At 42.5% G+C, this 17,517-nt stretch overlaps 1 protein-coding gene across 1 annotated transcript; it reads right to left on the reverse strand.

Annotated features, from left to right (window-relative positions):
- Positions 1 to 8,985: 8,985 nt before the first annotated feature.
- si:dkey-33i11.1 (B-cell receptor CD22) lies at positions 8,986 to 17,141 on the reverse strand. Its single transcript, XM_036127544.1, has 11 exons — positions 16,965 to 17,141; positions 16,487 to 16,609; positions 14,866 to 15,012; positions 14,568 to 14,673; positions 14,141 to 14,304; positions 12,257 to 12,406; positions 11,960 to 12,094; positions 10,721 to 10,802; positions 10,555 to 10,603; positions 10,250 to 10,339; positions 8,986 to 8,997 (listed from the first exon to the last, which is right to left on the reverse strand). Exons 1-11 carry the CDS (start codon positions 17,065 to 17,067, stop codon positions 8,986 to 8,988), a joined length of 1,161 nt encoding a protein of 386 aa, XP_035983437.1. The 5' UTR covers positions 17,068 to 17,141.
- Between the last annotated feature and the right edge of the window lie 376 nt (positions 17,142 to 17,517).

Consider the following 17,517-nt stretch of genomic DNA (forward strand, 5'->3'; position numbering starts at 1 on the left):
TGAGGAGAGGATCATGTTGTAAATATGCATTAACTTTACAAAGCAGAGCTTTGTACCTTCACTACACATGACTTACACTGTTAAAGACGTCTTGGTATTGCTATTGTAGCAATGCAAACAAGGCTATAAACTCAAAAGTTTTCTGTCTACACTGAAAGTCAATCTTCTCCCTGTAGTGTATTTTATTTGGGTTATGGTTTTGACCCTGTTTAATGATGGTACCTTGCTGCTGCACATGTAACCTGAATCTAAACCTACCAGGAGTTTTTGTGCCTTGTTTTGTTTCCGGACGCTGGGTTTGATTGTCACCGTGGAGTAATAATCTCAACTTCAGACGATCTGCGAGTCTAAAAATGAAAGAAAGAATTTAGCTTTTGCAACTTATTAATATTATATTGCTACCATTAGAGATATTTATTTGTATACTCGTGCAACAATGTTTCCATTTTTTGTGTAGCTGGAGTTTGTAGGGGTCAGGACAAGACGGAAGTACGTGGATGTTGGAATAAATGGCAGCTGTTGCTTCTTCTGAGTTGGACGCTCCTCCATTGAGCCGGAGTCTAAATCAGTCCTGCTGAATAAACCAGAGAAGAAGCAATGGTCACTTTTCAGTGTGGTGTGATATGAGCTTTCTGTTCTTTGCAGTTTTTGTTTTTTCTTTCAAAAATGCCACATAAAGTTCAATTAAGAAGAAATGACCAGGCATGATTGACTTCTTTGAATATGTGAGCCTAGGATGTTATTTAAACAGCTTATTGTAGGTGCACTCACGTTTTTCTCTGCCGAGTTCTTCACTTTCTTCCTGAGATAAACAACAAAAGTTGACAGAACATTTCTGAATATTTCATCTTACGGAATAGCATGTTCTTACTTGTTGCTTAATCCTGTGGCATCTTTTTACTGATTGGAAAATACCATCATCTAGGGGTTCACTCAGATTATTTAAAAAACATTTTGTTTGGAAGGAAATATCTGGAGAATGAACAAAAATACAACAAATTTCTTTCATTTCTTTCCTCATTCATCTATAGAGTACACCCAGAGGGCTGAAATTTGCCACTTGATTAGTTCTATCTCAAGCTAAAATCAAACAAAACCATAGAAATGTTCTTTTTCATTCATTATATATGGTGGACTTAAGGTATGTTACTAGTAATTTTTACTCAATATTGTGTGCCGAGATAGAGTAAAGCTGTATTTTTATCCTTGCTTCTGTGATTTTCACGAGGTGCTGCCCGTCTTGGCATCCAGCGAGAAATATCACTAACCGTGACCATACCAACTACAAACATGCAATAGATCTAAACATGCTGGAAAGGCCAAGCATACGGTTACAAAAATCAACACATGGCATGGCATTCTGCACACAGAATTTACTGACTTTGTGAAATGCACGCCTGTGAAAAATGTCTGACAGCTTGCAGTAGATATTGAGGGTATGTTTACACTCTTCTTGGTGCAGTTCGTACTTCCGGCTTTCTGTTTAGTCAGAGTGGCTGGCGCCTCAAAGAGTGTGTATAGTTTGCTATTTCAAATGTTTTTGGGGGAGGGCTGTAATGTAGTATGTGTCAATTATGAATGCAGCACTGTTTTACGCTAAAGAATACGGCATGTCTTACAAGAAATTGTTAGATCTTTTTGTTTGACTTTAAGCTCAATTCAGATTGGATAGCGTCTGTTAATCGACATTTTCAAGGCTTGCTGAAAACCATTTTCCCAGTGGCCATGGTGTGTTCAGGGTCTTCATTTTTCACCTGACCTCCTGCCTGCTTCTCTGATTCATGAGCTCGTTGCCAGGCCTGTCAGACTGGGTGGATGAGCATGTCTTGGTAGATGCACAGTTGTGCTATGCTCTGTCCCTTTCTAGACAACGGTGCTGAGCAGTGCTCAGATGTAACAATACTTTAAACCACTTTGTTTCTCTGTCTTTATGATTCCGGTTGCTCTCTAACAAACTTCTGAGACCAATAATACAAGCAGAACAAAACGCTTAAAATCTTAATTTGAATTTGTTGACACTTTCTTGCCGTTACGTCATCAACTATATATATAAAAAAATTCAAGATATATCAATACTTTTGTGAGGCACTTTAAATGACCTTTACGTTGCTCTTTGCCTGCTCTGAATAAAAACAGCTCGACAAAATGGAAACTCAGTGATGTACTCCGTGTTCACAGTTAGGATGTGTGTTGGGATCTGTCAAAAGTTAATGTTTCCACACACAAAAAAGACATTTCCAGACAATGAAGTCCACACTAAATGTATGTTGGCCAACAGGTACAACTGCATGACTGAGGTAAGTCGTCCCAACTCCTGATGACTCACCTGAACAAGAGCAACGCTTGCGACTAACAGTGCAACGAGAAATAGTCCAACCCCAGCTAAGATGGGAAGGAGCTGGCTTCCTGGGGAGCAAACAAACTCATTTTAGATCATAATTAAGTCAAAGAAAGAGTCCAGCAGCAGTAAAGAGTGCCACAAACCACGCGGCTCTGCTGCCATGGCCAGGACCACCTCGGTTGAGTTGCCCTCTCACCCCGACTGTTTCCTTACATGGCAGACGTAGAGACCGCTGTGGGACGGCTCCATGGAGGGGAATGGACAAGCACCTGTCCCTGAGCCCACGTGGAGCAGGGAGTTGGAGCTGCTCGTTTCTGTCCTTTTGTACCAGGTGTAGCTGTCGGCCGCAGGATTGGCATCGCTGCTGCAGGTTAGGTTGACGCTGCTGCCCTCAAACGATAGGCTCAGCATTCACTGAGACTGAAACATTCTCAGGGTGATCTGAAGAGAAGAAAATGTATGTGTTACACAGAATTATTCAAAAATACTATTGAGCAAAATGCTCAATCATGTTAGGGACGTTCTATAGGGATTTTAAGTATGACACATAAAGACCTATTATTGGTCTCCACTAGATTTAACTTCTTACACCCTGCAGTTGGTATTCTGTTTGTTTTGAGCAGGAAACTTTAAGAACCAGAGACTATTTTTGCATGCATTGCAAACCTTTATCATAGACTGTGCACAGTCTAAGTGTGTTTTTTTTATGTCTTTATTTATGTTTTGCATTTACAGTGACATTCACGGTGAAAGACTGATTTGACTGCAGCAACTCTCTGTCTTCCTGTGTTATGCAACCTGCTCTGCGGCTGCACCGAGCTGTGAGGTCAGAGAGCTGTAGAAACTCCAAATTATGACCCTCAGCAGTGCCGGCCCAAGCCTGTCGGGGGCCTTAGCCTCTCGGGGGCCCCCCTGCCACCACGCAGAATCACCTATGCTAGAAGATTATTGACCACAAATGTCACGTTATAATGTTATAGCGAATATTATAAACAAATACAGCGAGGTTATGTATTAATACAAAATAAATATATACAATACTTAAAATACTTCACGTCTAATTAAAACTTCTGAATACAAACTGTCATTAAACAAATTAAATAAATTATTTCATCATTCATTCATTCATGTATACCACTTGTTTAAGTTATTTAATTGTAAATAAATAAATAACATAAAATAAACGATTGGGGGGGCCCCCCTGGCCAAGTGTCCGCTTAGTTCGCTTTGCCTCGGGCCGGCTCTGACCCTCAGAGCAAAGGGTTAAGTTTATAACGCAGGGCAGGGTCTTTCTCTGTAGGTTTTGACTGCACATGATCAACTGAAACCACATGTTCCAGCTGAATTATCAAGGGGGGAACGACGAAAACGCTTTGCATGAAGACAAGGTCTGCAAGAGCCAGATGTCAATCTATTGAAGACGTTAGCTGCATGTGTTGAGTCATATATTGAGGTCAGAAAACAAAAAGACTGCACCGCTGAAACTCCTGTTGGTATAAAAAAATCTGTTGATGTCAAGAGGAATGAGTACTGCAAAGCGTTATGAAAGCCAGTGGTGAGTGAATCTAGTGGGGCCTGTAACAATTCCACTGATCCACCCCTTGTAGCTCACACTGGACGTTGAGGTGTATCTCTGATGAGTTTATCAGGTCGCTGCCCTCTCCAGCTCAGGCTGTTCCACGCCTGGCAGTGGTACCGTCCCGTGTGTCCTGGGCTGGACCTCTGAGATGACACGGGTCTGACCCGAACTCACATACTCCCCCGTCCTTGTAGAGACGATATCCGCCTTGTGCCACAGGAGGGTTGGCCTTGCTGCTGCAGGTCAGAGTCACCGTGCTTCCTCTGTCGATGTCTCCAGATGGGTTCGCTGACAGCGTTACATCTGTGGGAGCATCTGGTTTTCCAGCGCAATGAGAAGTTTAGTCTCCAAGTAAGCTGAACAGATAGCCATAGTCAAAGATTAACTTTAATTCCAGTATGAGAAGAGAGGGAAATTACAAATATTTTGCTCTGTTGCCAATGCAAAAAGTATTTAAATCATTTGTTTGCAGCAGCGGTGGGTGGTGAGTCTAAATATGTACAGTGTAAGCATTAGCCAAGGTAACAGGAAACCATGCATTTCTTTAAACTCCGATCAAGTAAAAAAAAAAAGGTCCAGTATAAATGTAACATATATTTCAATAACATTCATTCTAGAGGAATTTTAAAAATTTCACCGATGCTTTTTGACAAAAGCAGGGATGCCAAGAATAAATGTGGAAGATGGTGTAATTTGATCAAATGTTTGATTTTTTTTTATTTAGATTTTATACAAGAGAAGATTGTAGTAAAAAAAAACTGATTATTGTTTTTAAGGTTTGATTTTAAATTAGAGAAATTTTATTTAGGTTTACTAACTGTAAGCAGACTAACAAACTGTTTTTACACAAATTATATAAAATACCAAATATAACGCACAATCTATTAGTACTATACCATTAAAAGTTTAAAAAAGTATAGAAGTATTCTTGTTGCTGTAAATAGAGTTTGTTATTTATATAAAAAATATGTTGAAGTGTCGGGTCCCTTTAATTGCCCACCTTGTCAGTAATCCAGGTAGATTTAGCTACTATTCTACAAGAACAGTAGCTCATTACCTAAACTTTGATACAGTATTTAGGTCTCTGTAAAACTATACAGTGTGCTGATTTAGTTAAAAATAGTCAACAACCAATGAGTCAGTTGTGTTTGAACAAGAAGGTAGTCAGTACTCAAGAAGATGAGGGGAAGGACAGTCATGTTTCTTTCCACAAAAAGAGCAGGAAATAATCAGTCCATATACTGTTTAGGTGGATTACAGCCTGGATATGTGGAGCTGGATCTCCATGCAAAATGACATGCTTGAATTTTCTGCCCTCATAGACTCACGTGAACGATCAGAGCAACAGAGGCGGACCAAACCCTCTCCTTTCCCAGCGTGACACAGAGGTAACTCCCAGCATCCCTCTCTTCTGGCCTGGAACACTGTGCTCCAAACACGTTGTCCGTCTTTGAACCAGGCGACCTCTGTAGGATCAGGACAGCCTGACCTGCAGATCAGCCTGACTGTGTCTCCCTCTCTGGCGGTGCTCGGCTGCACCACTGAAGTCAACTCTGTCACAGGGAAACACACGAGTCGCTGAGAAAATCAATCCCTATAAAATGTGTGTTTTATATGTACTCTTGTCTTATTACCTTTCACATACAAAAGCAGCGTAGCTGCTGACCTCTCTCCAGCTCCCAAGGGTTGTTGAAAAACTGAAATAATATGCTCCTTGGTCTGAGGGCTGAACGTTATTGATCCTCAGGTTGCAGTTGCCACGGTAGTTGCCCAAATAAGTAAAATGGTTCGGTGGTGAAGGGAGCGCTGAGAGGGGAACCAGACTCAACTTATTAGAAACTCGTTGGCCTTTAGACCAGCCGACCCAGGTAACAATACTCCCTAAACTATAGTCGTACTCGCACTTTAAATCCACTGTCGTCCCTATTAAAGCGCACTGGTTTTCGTAGGTCACCCCCCAGTTTCCACTCCATACACCTTTGGTAAAATACATTTAGAAAACAAGTAAAATACAACAAAATTTTCAGTCATCTACTTGGCAAAACAGTTTTTTAAAAGAAAGATCTTACCTGGAATAAATCCCAGAATGAGAATCCACCTTCCCATAGTTGAATTGAACAGTAAGTCATGAAACTGTAGCGTACAAAATGAGGACATGAGAAATAACCCACTCTGTGTATTCCTTGGGTATTTCTTGATCACTGAAAAGCAGAAGTAGACCGCCCTCCTACCGGCTGTTTTCTTTTATTATATCATGACAAACCTTCTAAGCGATAATTAAGTTTAAGCTAATATACCTCTCATTGTAAAAGTGAATGACGAGAGCAATGGGAAGCTAAGGTGTGGAGAAACAGGACAAATTCAGCTGATTTGTCAAACCTCCGTGTTGAGACAGAGTACAGGGTGTTCAGGATCTGACAGCAGGAAGCTGCGGTTGTGCAAACGAAGACATGCATGGTTAATCGGTTTTCACTTTCATGTGTAACAAGTACAGACTGGCTATTGAACACGTTTTTAGGAGAGGAATAAGCTCTCATCTGCTGACAGCCATGGCTGCCCTGTGCAGAATCTGTGGAGTGGGATGTGAGCTTCAACAGGATTTTCCTCCTTGAATTCTCACCATGTCTAAAATAGGGTGAGAGTTAGTTAGTAAAGTCACTATTATAAGTCATCATTCTCTCTGTGTTTAGATAAAAACTCACTTTTCTTCCTCCCCATGCCCTTTTGACCTTCTGCGTGCCAAATACCAGCCTTGTCTCATCTTTGTCCACTAGAGGGAGACACTGATTCACACAGCAAAAATCACAATTCAATTTAGCTTTCTGAACACTTCTAACCTTCAAACCCAGTTCATTTGATGTGGTTTGACACGTTTTTTTAATTTCTACTTACTGCATTTGTTTAATGTGTTTAACGTTAGTGAATGATTCAGTTTTTAACCTTCATGTGGTGTTCATTTGTGAAGGTTTGGTACTTTTAGTGCTGAAGGAATGTGAAAACCAAAGACATTTATCAAAAATAGTATTTTAAATTGACAGTTTAACATTTTAACCCAGGGTCTTTTGATTGAACATGCCAATGTAAACAAAATGCCTGAGCTCTCTGGCTCCCTACTTCTCCCCAGTGTTTAAATCTACTCGGCCAAACTTGCTATAGGTATTGGAAGAAAAAAAATGAATGAATCAATTAATTAAATAGTGAACTGAATGATTGTAAAGTAAAATGTTCGCATGATATTAATACAATGTTTTTACACTTCTGTCTATTCTCAGTCTACATTAATTAAGTTCTGAACCATTGCTTCTGAATCTCTCCATTATAAAATGAAATAATATGAGCACAGCGTGGTGACATTAGAGTTGCTGTTTTTCTGTTTTCTGAAAGTTAACATCCTTTAACTTCTTCTGTCATGCTGAGTCATGTGAAATTTTAAGGAAAATGGCCAGGTTGAGATAAAGTCTGAGGAAAACAGGGTTGGGTAACCGGGCGGTTGCCTGTCATGTTCACTTCCGTCCACCGCGTCTCTGACCAACCAGAGAGCATCTTTGCGTAACACCTGAAATGTAGATGCCATGTTTAATTTCCCATGTTCTGTAATATAGCGTCTGTGTTGTAAGATGGACAAAAAGAACAAATACTCGGTGTGGCAACGTCTTCTGGAACCGACCAGTGTCACTGAGGAATTTCTCAAATGTGAAGAAACAGTAATCAGTAATTCAGTCAATGAGCAGATTAGATGGAGTATTCTAGTACCCCTCATATGTTTAATATTTAAAGCCAAATTATGAAACACAATCAGTAGTGAAGTTGAAAAAAACAATCCAGGGTTCAAAAAGCACTGAAAGTCTTTTTTGTTTTATTTTTTCTCAGTATCCCAGTTGTTCACCAGTTGGGTCACAATTTGTTGAAATAATCTACCATCAGCAAGAAGGACTTAAAGCAAGCAATCAGATCCAACCCATTTAATGTAAAAAGTTTCTCTACCATTGATTGGCAAACATCAAGCTTTATTCACTAATGTTCCTAATGTCCCACTGTTGGTCTTATTAGAACAGTTATTTCTGAATACCAACATTCAGCAATCTAAATTTTATGATGCTGTAAAGTATAATGTAGTAACTAGAAATGCAGTGCCAAAATGTTGGTGGGGGCCAAAAACAGTAGCAGAGATATCACAGCTTGTACAGTACAGTGCATAGAAATGCGAGCAAGGCAGCCTAAGGTGCTTTTTTTTAAATTGGCGTTTCATCCTTTAAGCCCTTTAAAAACCATTTTACTTCACTGGACAGCATGCCACTCCGGGACGCATTGAAGGAAAGAGACGACATGCAGTTCAGGGGCTGCGTTAACGGAGAGGTCCTCGGTGCTCTCTGTCTGAACTGGGACGGTGTCATGATTCACACACAGATACAGGAAGTTTTCTGTGCCACCAAGTGATGAAAGCACAGCGACCCGCTTCCCTGGAGACCGCTTCCCCCCGCGGCGTTCTGTGGGACAAGGGCAGCAGAAAATCAGGAGAGTGACCACAGATCAGGCATAACAGAGCAGGCAAAGAGAACAAGACTGATTATCTGTCCATCATAGTACCTGTCAGTGGGTAGCAGATTGAACATTTTATATATTTTCAAGCATTAGAAGCTTAGAAACGAGCAACTGTAACGATTCAGAGAGCTTGACAAGGATTGAATTGCGAGGATGAGTGGGTCACGGCTCCTGCCCTGAACGGCACCTCTTGTGGCGTGTTCTTGGTCTGCTGTGGTAGGCCTTTATGAACTGTGGTCCATTAAATCAACACTGATGGACTCCTAGCAGCAACTGGATCTGGGCCAGAGGAAGGAACTACTTTGGCAGCCCGGTTTGGGCTTATGGGGACCAACGACCAATCAGAACGATGAAAGCACCATTTATTTTAAAACTCAGGAGTTTGTTTTGGTGTAGATCAAGACCAAACTAATTGTTATTGCAGCCGACGTGCTCCGTTTCCCTCATGGCTGTGACCTCTTGTATTTTTGTAAGCAAAATGGTGCAGAGAAATGGTTTGAGGTTTCGACTCAGGCTCCAAGTCTCAATCGAGCAACTGCAGGATGTGCCGACAAACAAGCCTGATTCATGGGAGGCCCTTTCATTTCTTACAGCATGTAAAGAACCTGCTGCTAACATCTTGATTATTCAAACGGTCTTGTGAAGCCAATGCCTCAACAATTGAGAGCTATTATCACAGCAAAAATGTTTGCCAACACACTATAGGGCAGGTGGTCATATTGTTTGTCATACATTTTTACGATGTACGTTCTGTCATTTACCGAAGGAGGAAGGACGAAGAAAGAAATGGATATTTTCAATGAAAAGAGCGCAGGCAAGACACTCCCAATGGACTGGGGGGGCATCATACTACGACAGAATTTGCAGTCTACACTTCCATCTCCGGTAAATACAACTTAATTCTGCTCTAGTCATTGTTCTACTTAATAGCGGCGGAGGGGTACACAGATCGCTACAACGGGGCCGCGAGAAGCGGTAGCAGCAGCAGCCAAGCAGCAGCGGCGGAGCAGGCAGCGGCTGCTCTGCCAGTTCACACGGGCTGCGGCAGCGGGCCGGCGCCGCCGGCTACACGGCAGCTAGCAGCAGGGGCTACAGCCGCTGCTGCTGCTATTACGCCCCGGTTCACGGGCGCTAGTACTTCTGTGTTTACGCTGCAATGTCGCCGACACCGCCACCCATTTTAACAAGACAAAAACACCTAAATAATCCGTAGTGAACATTTTTTTTTTTTAACCTACCGGGCCTCTGCTGAGACGCGGTCTGTGTCCGACGCCGCTTTGTGCTGTTGCACAAACATGTGTGAACAACATCCATCCATTTTCTGACCGATTAATCCCTCATGGTGTCACGGGCGTTGCTGGAGCCTTTTTCCCGATTTAAAATAATTGTAGCCGTCCAGTGGTTTCATGCTTTCGTGCTCTCTGTCTGTACTGGCCTGCCATGTTTATAAGGCAGCTGTATATGTCATGGTACGGAGCGCTTGGCCAGCATTTCACAGACTCGCTCCGTCCCTTAAGGCTTTTGCTGTGTGGATCTGGCAATCTGATACCATCAACCCATCAACTTACTCTTAAAACGATCTTGTAGTACGTTATCTAAAGAAGAAAAAATACGCGGAGAACTCGTCATTTCTCTGTTTGCGTCCGCCATTGTGTTCGCCTTTTGCCTACCAGTCCGGCGCGCATGCGCGAAAAACCCGCCTCAAAACAATAACAATGAACTACCCTATTTCTTCCTCGTTTGCATCTGTGAGCCAACCCCGTACCGCGTCGATTACAGCAGCTCACCGGGAATGTCGGACATCTTTCCCCTTCTAGCTGGGAGGGTTTGTTGGGCCGACTCACACAGCACACGGTGTCGGCTGGTTCTGGTGGACGCTTTGGCCAAACACAAACAAAGGCAGACAGACACAAACCGCAGAGGACAAACTAGATAAATAGGATCACAAATCACGGAAAATCATACCAGACTCCGCTGCGGTGCACTGAATCGTGATTCAAAGCCATGTTTTCTCCCTCCTGTCAGCTCAGTAAAACAGAAGATGCTGAGTTATTCTTAGACCGATTCAAAACAATGACAAAGACGGCTCTACCTTGTTTACATTCTCCACAGGCTCTGCGTCTACTCTGTGCATGTTCTTGCTGCGGAGACAGTGACGGAAGAAATTGAGAAAACAGACCCGAAAGTGACAAATAAAAAAGGGGGGGGGGGGGGGGGATAAAAACAGCTGCTGCAGAGGTAAAAGTACTTCCAGTCACCTGATCATGACGGCCACCGTCAGCGTGATGAGACCAGCAGACACGCCCACCGCTGAAGCCAAGGCGATCACTTTTAAGCGACCTGCCGGTGGACGCATTGCAAAGGTTATCAGCGTGACAGAAACATGAAGTCATCCTGAGCAAAAGAAGGGGGTTTGGCGGGCTAAAAATGAACAGAGGGCATAAAAATAGAACGAAAAAGTGATTAAAGAGCTAAAGATCTGCACATCAGAGAGCGCCTGTCTGGACCCCAGTTTAATATTTCCACTTCTTCCTTCCAAATTTCTTCAGCTGTCTAGACTCAAATAGCAGTTTTCCGCAGCACCTCATCGCCTCCTCTCCTTATAGTGAGAGTGGTTTACATGACTCACAGTGAATCATAGAAAAACAGAAAATCACGAGACAATGAAAGCCAGAGGCTGGACGGACCGCTGCGACGGGTGACAGCGAGGCTTCATCGCTCATTGCTGCAGGCAAACAGAAAGCCCATGTGGAAACCTTCTGCGGCGTAAACACGAACGCACACACACATGCAGTTGTTCGTCTTCTCCTTCGGCGTCTGACATAATCAGAAACACGGCTGTAAATACACAACAGGTGGCTTTCACCGCAGCTATCCGCGACACTTCATCTCTGCGGACAAGATACGACAAATTACTGACGGCGTCCGATGAAGTAGCAAAAAAAAAGAAAACAGCAGCAGGGGTGGTTGGAGAACATCAGCTTTTTGCTTTCAGACTGAGTGTGAAGGAGTCAAAAAGTATAAGGGTTGATGGATGCATGAAGGATGATGAGACTTTTCAGGATGAAAACCCTACGGAGCAGGGCTCGCTCAGCGTTGGGGCCTTAGGCTGAAAAGCATCAGATCAAATTTAAGAGTATGCTCATTCTCAATAAACAGACATAAAATGTGTAGATCTATGGTCTGTGTTATAATTCAAGCATTAGTGGGAGGCCCCTGATATTTTGGGGGCTCAAAACAACAGCTTATTGGGATTGTGCCTTTGACCAGCTCTACTATGCAGCCAAAACAGGAAAAGCCAAAAAAGGTAAAGTGGATAAGCGCTCCAGCAGTTGGACTTTCTTACATTATTTTGGTTATTTAAAACAAAAGTGTTGCCCACAATAGCTTAGGACTGAAACGAGGACCTAATCAAACAAAACAGGACTGATAACAGCCGAGTAGATTTTAAAGAATCTAGCCACATCCAAAGATGATCCACCATTAGGGATTCGTACCTCTGACTCTAACGGTCAGGACTGGAGAGCTGTGGGCTCCGATTGGATTCCTGGCTTCACAGTAGTACTGACCAGTCTCACCTGGACCGACCTCTGAGAAGGCGAACACAGGACCAGACTTGGTGGCCCATGCTGCCTCATGAAGAACAGAAGAAAAATAAGATCAGCTTGACAGTTTTACTTTGAGACAAATGGGGAAAAAAGGAGAAAAAAAGACTAAATTGGCTTTAGTGGCTGTAAGCCTTCAACACAAAGAAAAATGACTTGGTAATGCGGTTATTTCAGCTCATTGCTAACATTGTACTGTGGCCCCGTCCAGAGCCAGTCTGTGCCAGGTGAAGTTGTCCACCGCTGGGTAGGCCTGACTGCTGCAGGTCAGGGTGAGGGGCCGGCCCGCGTCCACCACGCTGGAGGGACGAGCCACAATGGAGGTGTTCTTCGGGGGGTCTGGACAGAGGATGTATGAGACGAAGATTCATGCTCCAATAAATCATTTTTTCATTAAGACAAAGCAAACACAGAGCGAAGTCTAACACAGAGTTCACATAACTTTTCTCCTGTCGCTGTTTAAACTCAACAGACTGAGCCTTAGACACGGAGACAACCGCCAGCAGCAGAGTCAGAGAGAGGAGCGGAGATCCAAAGAGAGTCCTGTTCAAGTGGTAACAGTCACAACCCTTCAACTTTGTCACATTTTGTCTTGTTACAGCCACAAATTGGAATGTGTTTACACAAAGTAGTCCATAGTTGCAGCCACAATGGATGGTTGCTTTTCAAAATATTTACCTAAAATAATCAGGTATGTTTCTGCCATCTTAGCCCACCAAAAGACTGAAATCTTTTCCCATTCCTGGCTGAAAATAAGCTTCAGTTCAACCGGAATGGATGGAGAGCATCTATAAATGTCCCTTTGTACGGCTTCCCACAGATCATCAATGGATTTTAGGTCTGGACTTTAACTGGGCAGTCCTGAGATTATTGAGCTTTGATCTAAACTACTACATTTTCGCTCTGCCACCATGTTTCTGGCCCGTTGTTTTGCAGTCTTTTGTCCTGGTTTAACTCCATCCATCAACTTTGACCAGCTTCCCTGTTCCTGCTGAAGAAAAGCCTCCCCACAGCATGATGCTGCCACCGCCGTACTCCATAGTGGGGAAGGTGTATTCAGGTTGTTTATTTTTTGTCACATATGACTATTTGCACGTATAGCCAATATATTTAGTGTTAGTCTGATTTTTTATTTATCTTTGAATTGGAATATGCTTTTGGTATGAATACCACCAAACACCATAGAATTTGTACCATAAAATAATTTCCAATGCCTGCTTTAGGCTTTGGGTTATATAAAAAATATTTATTTATTCAGTGTTTAAAATACAAATAAAAATAGTCTAATTATGACCCAAAACTACAAAACAAAACACAATGGCATTAAATCTTGTACCAATGATTCATCACTGCATGGTGGGCCCTTCTTCAGTTTAATGTAAAACGTTCCCAGTCAGAGTTTAGTGTTTACTGCTGGTGAGGCGATCCACATGTTGACCCTCCTCATGACAAGACAAGCCTTACTGTTACCTCTGGCTGCTACAAGAACTACTGAACCAAAAGCTCACTGAGCGCCCATGAGCTTTACCCTGATCAGGCCAAAGCACCTTCTTCCTCATGTCTGCTGTATCTTCAACATGTGTTGTTGTGGTAAACTTTAAGCCGGACTTCTTATGTGTTTGGCTAATAGTTTTCCTGTCACTAGATTCTCCAACCTGGATCCTAGAAGCTGCTCCAAAGCGACTGTGGGCCCCTGCTCTAAATATTCTTCAGATTGCCCTGACTCACTTTCTGATTTTGGTTTGAACGGGCAGATGTTTAAAGTTTTGGACGTTTTTGAACTAACAAGTTTGGCTAGATTTTATCTAGAGGTACCAGAGTGAACACCATGAAGCATTTATGTTTCCTTCCCCTTCACAATCATGCAATAGCTTACATTAATCTGTAACATAAAATCTAAATAAAAACATAAAATCCTGAGGTTGTAAAATGAAAAAATGTCAAAGAGTCACACCCGCACAGGGTGCAGGACATTTTATGTTGGCTTATAAGAAAGAAAAACAAATAAATGGCCGCCACAAAAGATAACTTTCAAAGTCGTCACAAAGACCCATGAAGGTGTCCTGTACTCACAGAGGACCGTCAGCGAAGAAACAAGAGAGGCCTGGGATCCCAGTGGGTTTGAGGCGATGCAGTAGTACTGACCCGCATGCTGAGCGCCCACAGACGGGAAGGTCAGGTTCTGAAAGTTACCTTTAGCCACAAGCTGCTCCCCGACAACTCGATACCAGGCATACCTGCAGAGGAAACCAGGGAGATGATGAGGACGATGATGAAGATCAGAATAGGGGTACAATTACCCAAACCTATTTTTGCAAACTGGCGTTGGACAGAACTGTGAATTGGTCGGTAATAAGTGTTTATTTGCCTGTTTAGAACACCGATAACGTCACAGTAACAACATATCCATGGTGATAAAGATGAAGCATAATAACCAGCTTTAGAAAAGATGAGGAAAATGAACAAGGCGACAGATGACAGATGTGAGCTGATGTTTTACCTGCTGGGAGGGGGGTAGGAATGGCTGAGACAGCTCAGGTGTACAAAGGAGCCCTCTCTGATGTCTCTTCGAGGACTCACCCACAAATGTGTGTTCTTTGGTGAGTCTAAACAGGTAAAACAGGAGACATAATTTCAACTTTGTGTTAGCTGACAAAAAAGTCATCAGGTAAATCATCTCTGCCGTCCTGCTGTGTAACTGATAGATCAACAGAACAGTAAATTGCTGTAAATATTGCTCTTGTGTGCCCGTAATACACTTGGCCTGGGGTGCAGCAGAAACCCAGAGGCAAACGTACAGGTGACATTGAGAAAAAGAGATCCGGAGCGATCTGTTCCCAGCGAGTTGCGAGCCACACAGTAATACTCTCCTCTGTCCGTGTATTTTAGGTAGGACAGGTGGAGCTGAGGACTGAAGCTGTCTGGGATGCTGCCGCTCTCCATGTCTGGAGGGAAACAAAGGAGAAACAAATGCACTTACACGCACACTTTGATATCAACACAGCAGTGGGTAGAACAGCTCAACTAAGTCATTCCTTTTTTTTTTTTTTTTTTTTTTTAAATGCTGATTAAGATAGATAGTGCCCTCCACAATGTGCTAAAGATGTTAACATAAATTACTTTCCTCCTCAGTAGTATAATCTCACACTAAATATTTAAACTCCACCTTTCATTTAATAAAAATTAACCATGCTATGAAAGATTTATAAAATCAGTGGTGGCATGATGTTGGTACTACTAAGCATCCATGCAAAAATATAGGCGACTGAAGCACTTTCTTAAATTAAACATTGCTCTGTGAGTTAATCATAGTTTCTGGGAACTATCAACAAGTAATCCATGACTTTTTGTTTCCCTGTGAGACAAATCTGACAGGACATGGAGCCCTATTTCTTTTACAAACTGGCCACTAGCTCTTATGGTCCAAAAACATAACTGATAGGTTAATTGGCCTCTCTAAATTCTCCTATGGTGTGAGTGTGTGTGAGAATGGTTGTTTGTCCTGTTTGTCTCTGTGTTTTCCGGCGATGGACTGATGACCCGTCCAGGGTGTACCCCGCCTCTCACCCACTGACAGCTGGAGATAGGCACCAGCACCCCTCACGACCCCACAAGGGATAGACATGCTAGAAAATGGATGGATGGATGGATATTTATCTTGCCATCATGCAGAATGAGCAAGATGGTAGGTAAGTAAAAAAAAAACTTTAAAGATCCCCAAATCTTTATGACAACTTTTAGATAGCTACTTGATGAGTGGCTAATTTGATATGACCGAAAAACATTTTTATCTGTCCTCAAATGATATTGTTAATGTGTTTTCTAAACACCACCGGGACTGCATCCGGTTGTTTTGTTCAAATCAGATTAAGATTGAAATTTTTCATAACCTACACTTTAGATAGGTTTGCCATAAAACAAAGCATGAACGGGCAGGAAAGCCCCACTGTTAAGCACAGCAGAGGATGTGTGATGCTGTGGGCATGATTCGCCTCTTTAGGCTCCGGGAACCTTGTTAGGGGGCGCGTTGGCATGAACTCTTCATGAAATTCATCCCTGGCTCTTTTAGAAAGTCATTGACCAAAAAATGTTTGGCCAACTAAACCCAGACATGGTTCATCAGACATAAAATGGCCATTCTTCTCTGGCTATTTTAGTCCCCAGACCTGAATCCAGCAGAGAAGCTGTGAGGTGAAGAGAGCACAGAATAAAAGAGGATTTTTTGCAACATTCCCCTTTCTGTTTCCAATGTACTCCAAATAAAGTTGAGATTCATCTCAGTAAGTCAGTGTGAGATTATTCTACTGCAATAAAAGAGGGATCTGTTTTACATATCTTTACCGGAGATATAAAGGAGAGTTTGGAAAGCATTGTAAACACTTCACAATGCATATTGAGTAGTTTACAATGCAGCTGTACCTTTAAACCATGCAAAGCTCTCGACCGGTGGGGCTGCATCACTGCTGCAGGTCAGAGTGACTGAACCCCCCTCTGACAACTCCCCCGCAGGAAATGCTGCAATGGAAGTGGAGCGAGGACTGTCTAGAGTGAGACGCCGAGGAGAAAACACGTAATTAACAGGACAGAATCATAATGAAATAAAGTGCAAACTGCTTTTCCAACACCTATTCAAATGCTCTGAGTAAATTAACCACAGCCCATAATTTAAAACAAGGTCTACTACATCATATTTCCAAGGAAAGATTATTAAACTTTCTCCAAATTCTCTGCTTCGTGTTTTGTTCAAATTGCTTGACAGCTGTGCTCGACCATGAAGAACTTGGTTTAGACGCAAAATAAATATAATTCCTTTTCCATTACTTCCAGGTGCCTGTCCACGGTATAAAACTTTAGAAATCATAAAAAGTTTCCATTTTGCTAAGCTGACTTTACTTACGTCCCATTGTCAGAGAGACAGGGGGTGACTGTACGTTCTGCGGCGGGATTGGTCGGCAGGTGTATGCTCCTGCCTGCTGCTGGTCAAAACGGTTAATAGTCATCCACTCCTCAAACGAGCCCAGGTTTAGTCCGTTCCTGTGTAAAAACGTTGCATAACAATGGAAAACCTGTGATTTCACTCCGTTAACTGTTAGGAGATAGGGGTGGGAAAGAAAAAAAGAAAGAAAGAAAGAAAGAAAGAAAGAAAGAAAGATTACAGTGTCATCCATCCATCCATCCTATTTGTCTGTCTATCCCTCCATCCATCCATCCATCCATCCATCCATCCATCCATCCATCCATCCATCCATCCATCCATCCATCCATCCATTCATCCATCCATCCATCCATCCATCCATCCATCCATCCATCCATCCATCCATCCATCCATCCATCCATCCACCCAGGAGGGATCTCAAGGTGTCCTCAGACCAGACAGGATATACAGGTACATCTAAAAAAAATGTAATATCATTCCAGAATGTGAAACTGGTATTTTATAGATATTCATT

Source organism: Fundulus heteroclitus, chromosome 3 (assembly GCF_011125445.2).
Source record: "Fundulus heteroclitus isolate FHET01 chromosome 3, MU-UCD_Fhet_4.1, whole genome shotgun sequence".
Classification (NCBI taxonomy): domain Eukaryota; kingdom Metazoa; phylum Chordata; class Actinopteri; order Cyprinodontiformes; family Fundulidae; genus Fundulus; species Fundulus heteroclitus.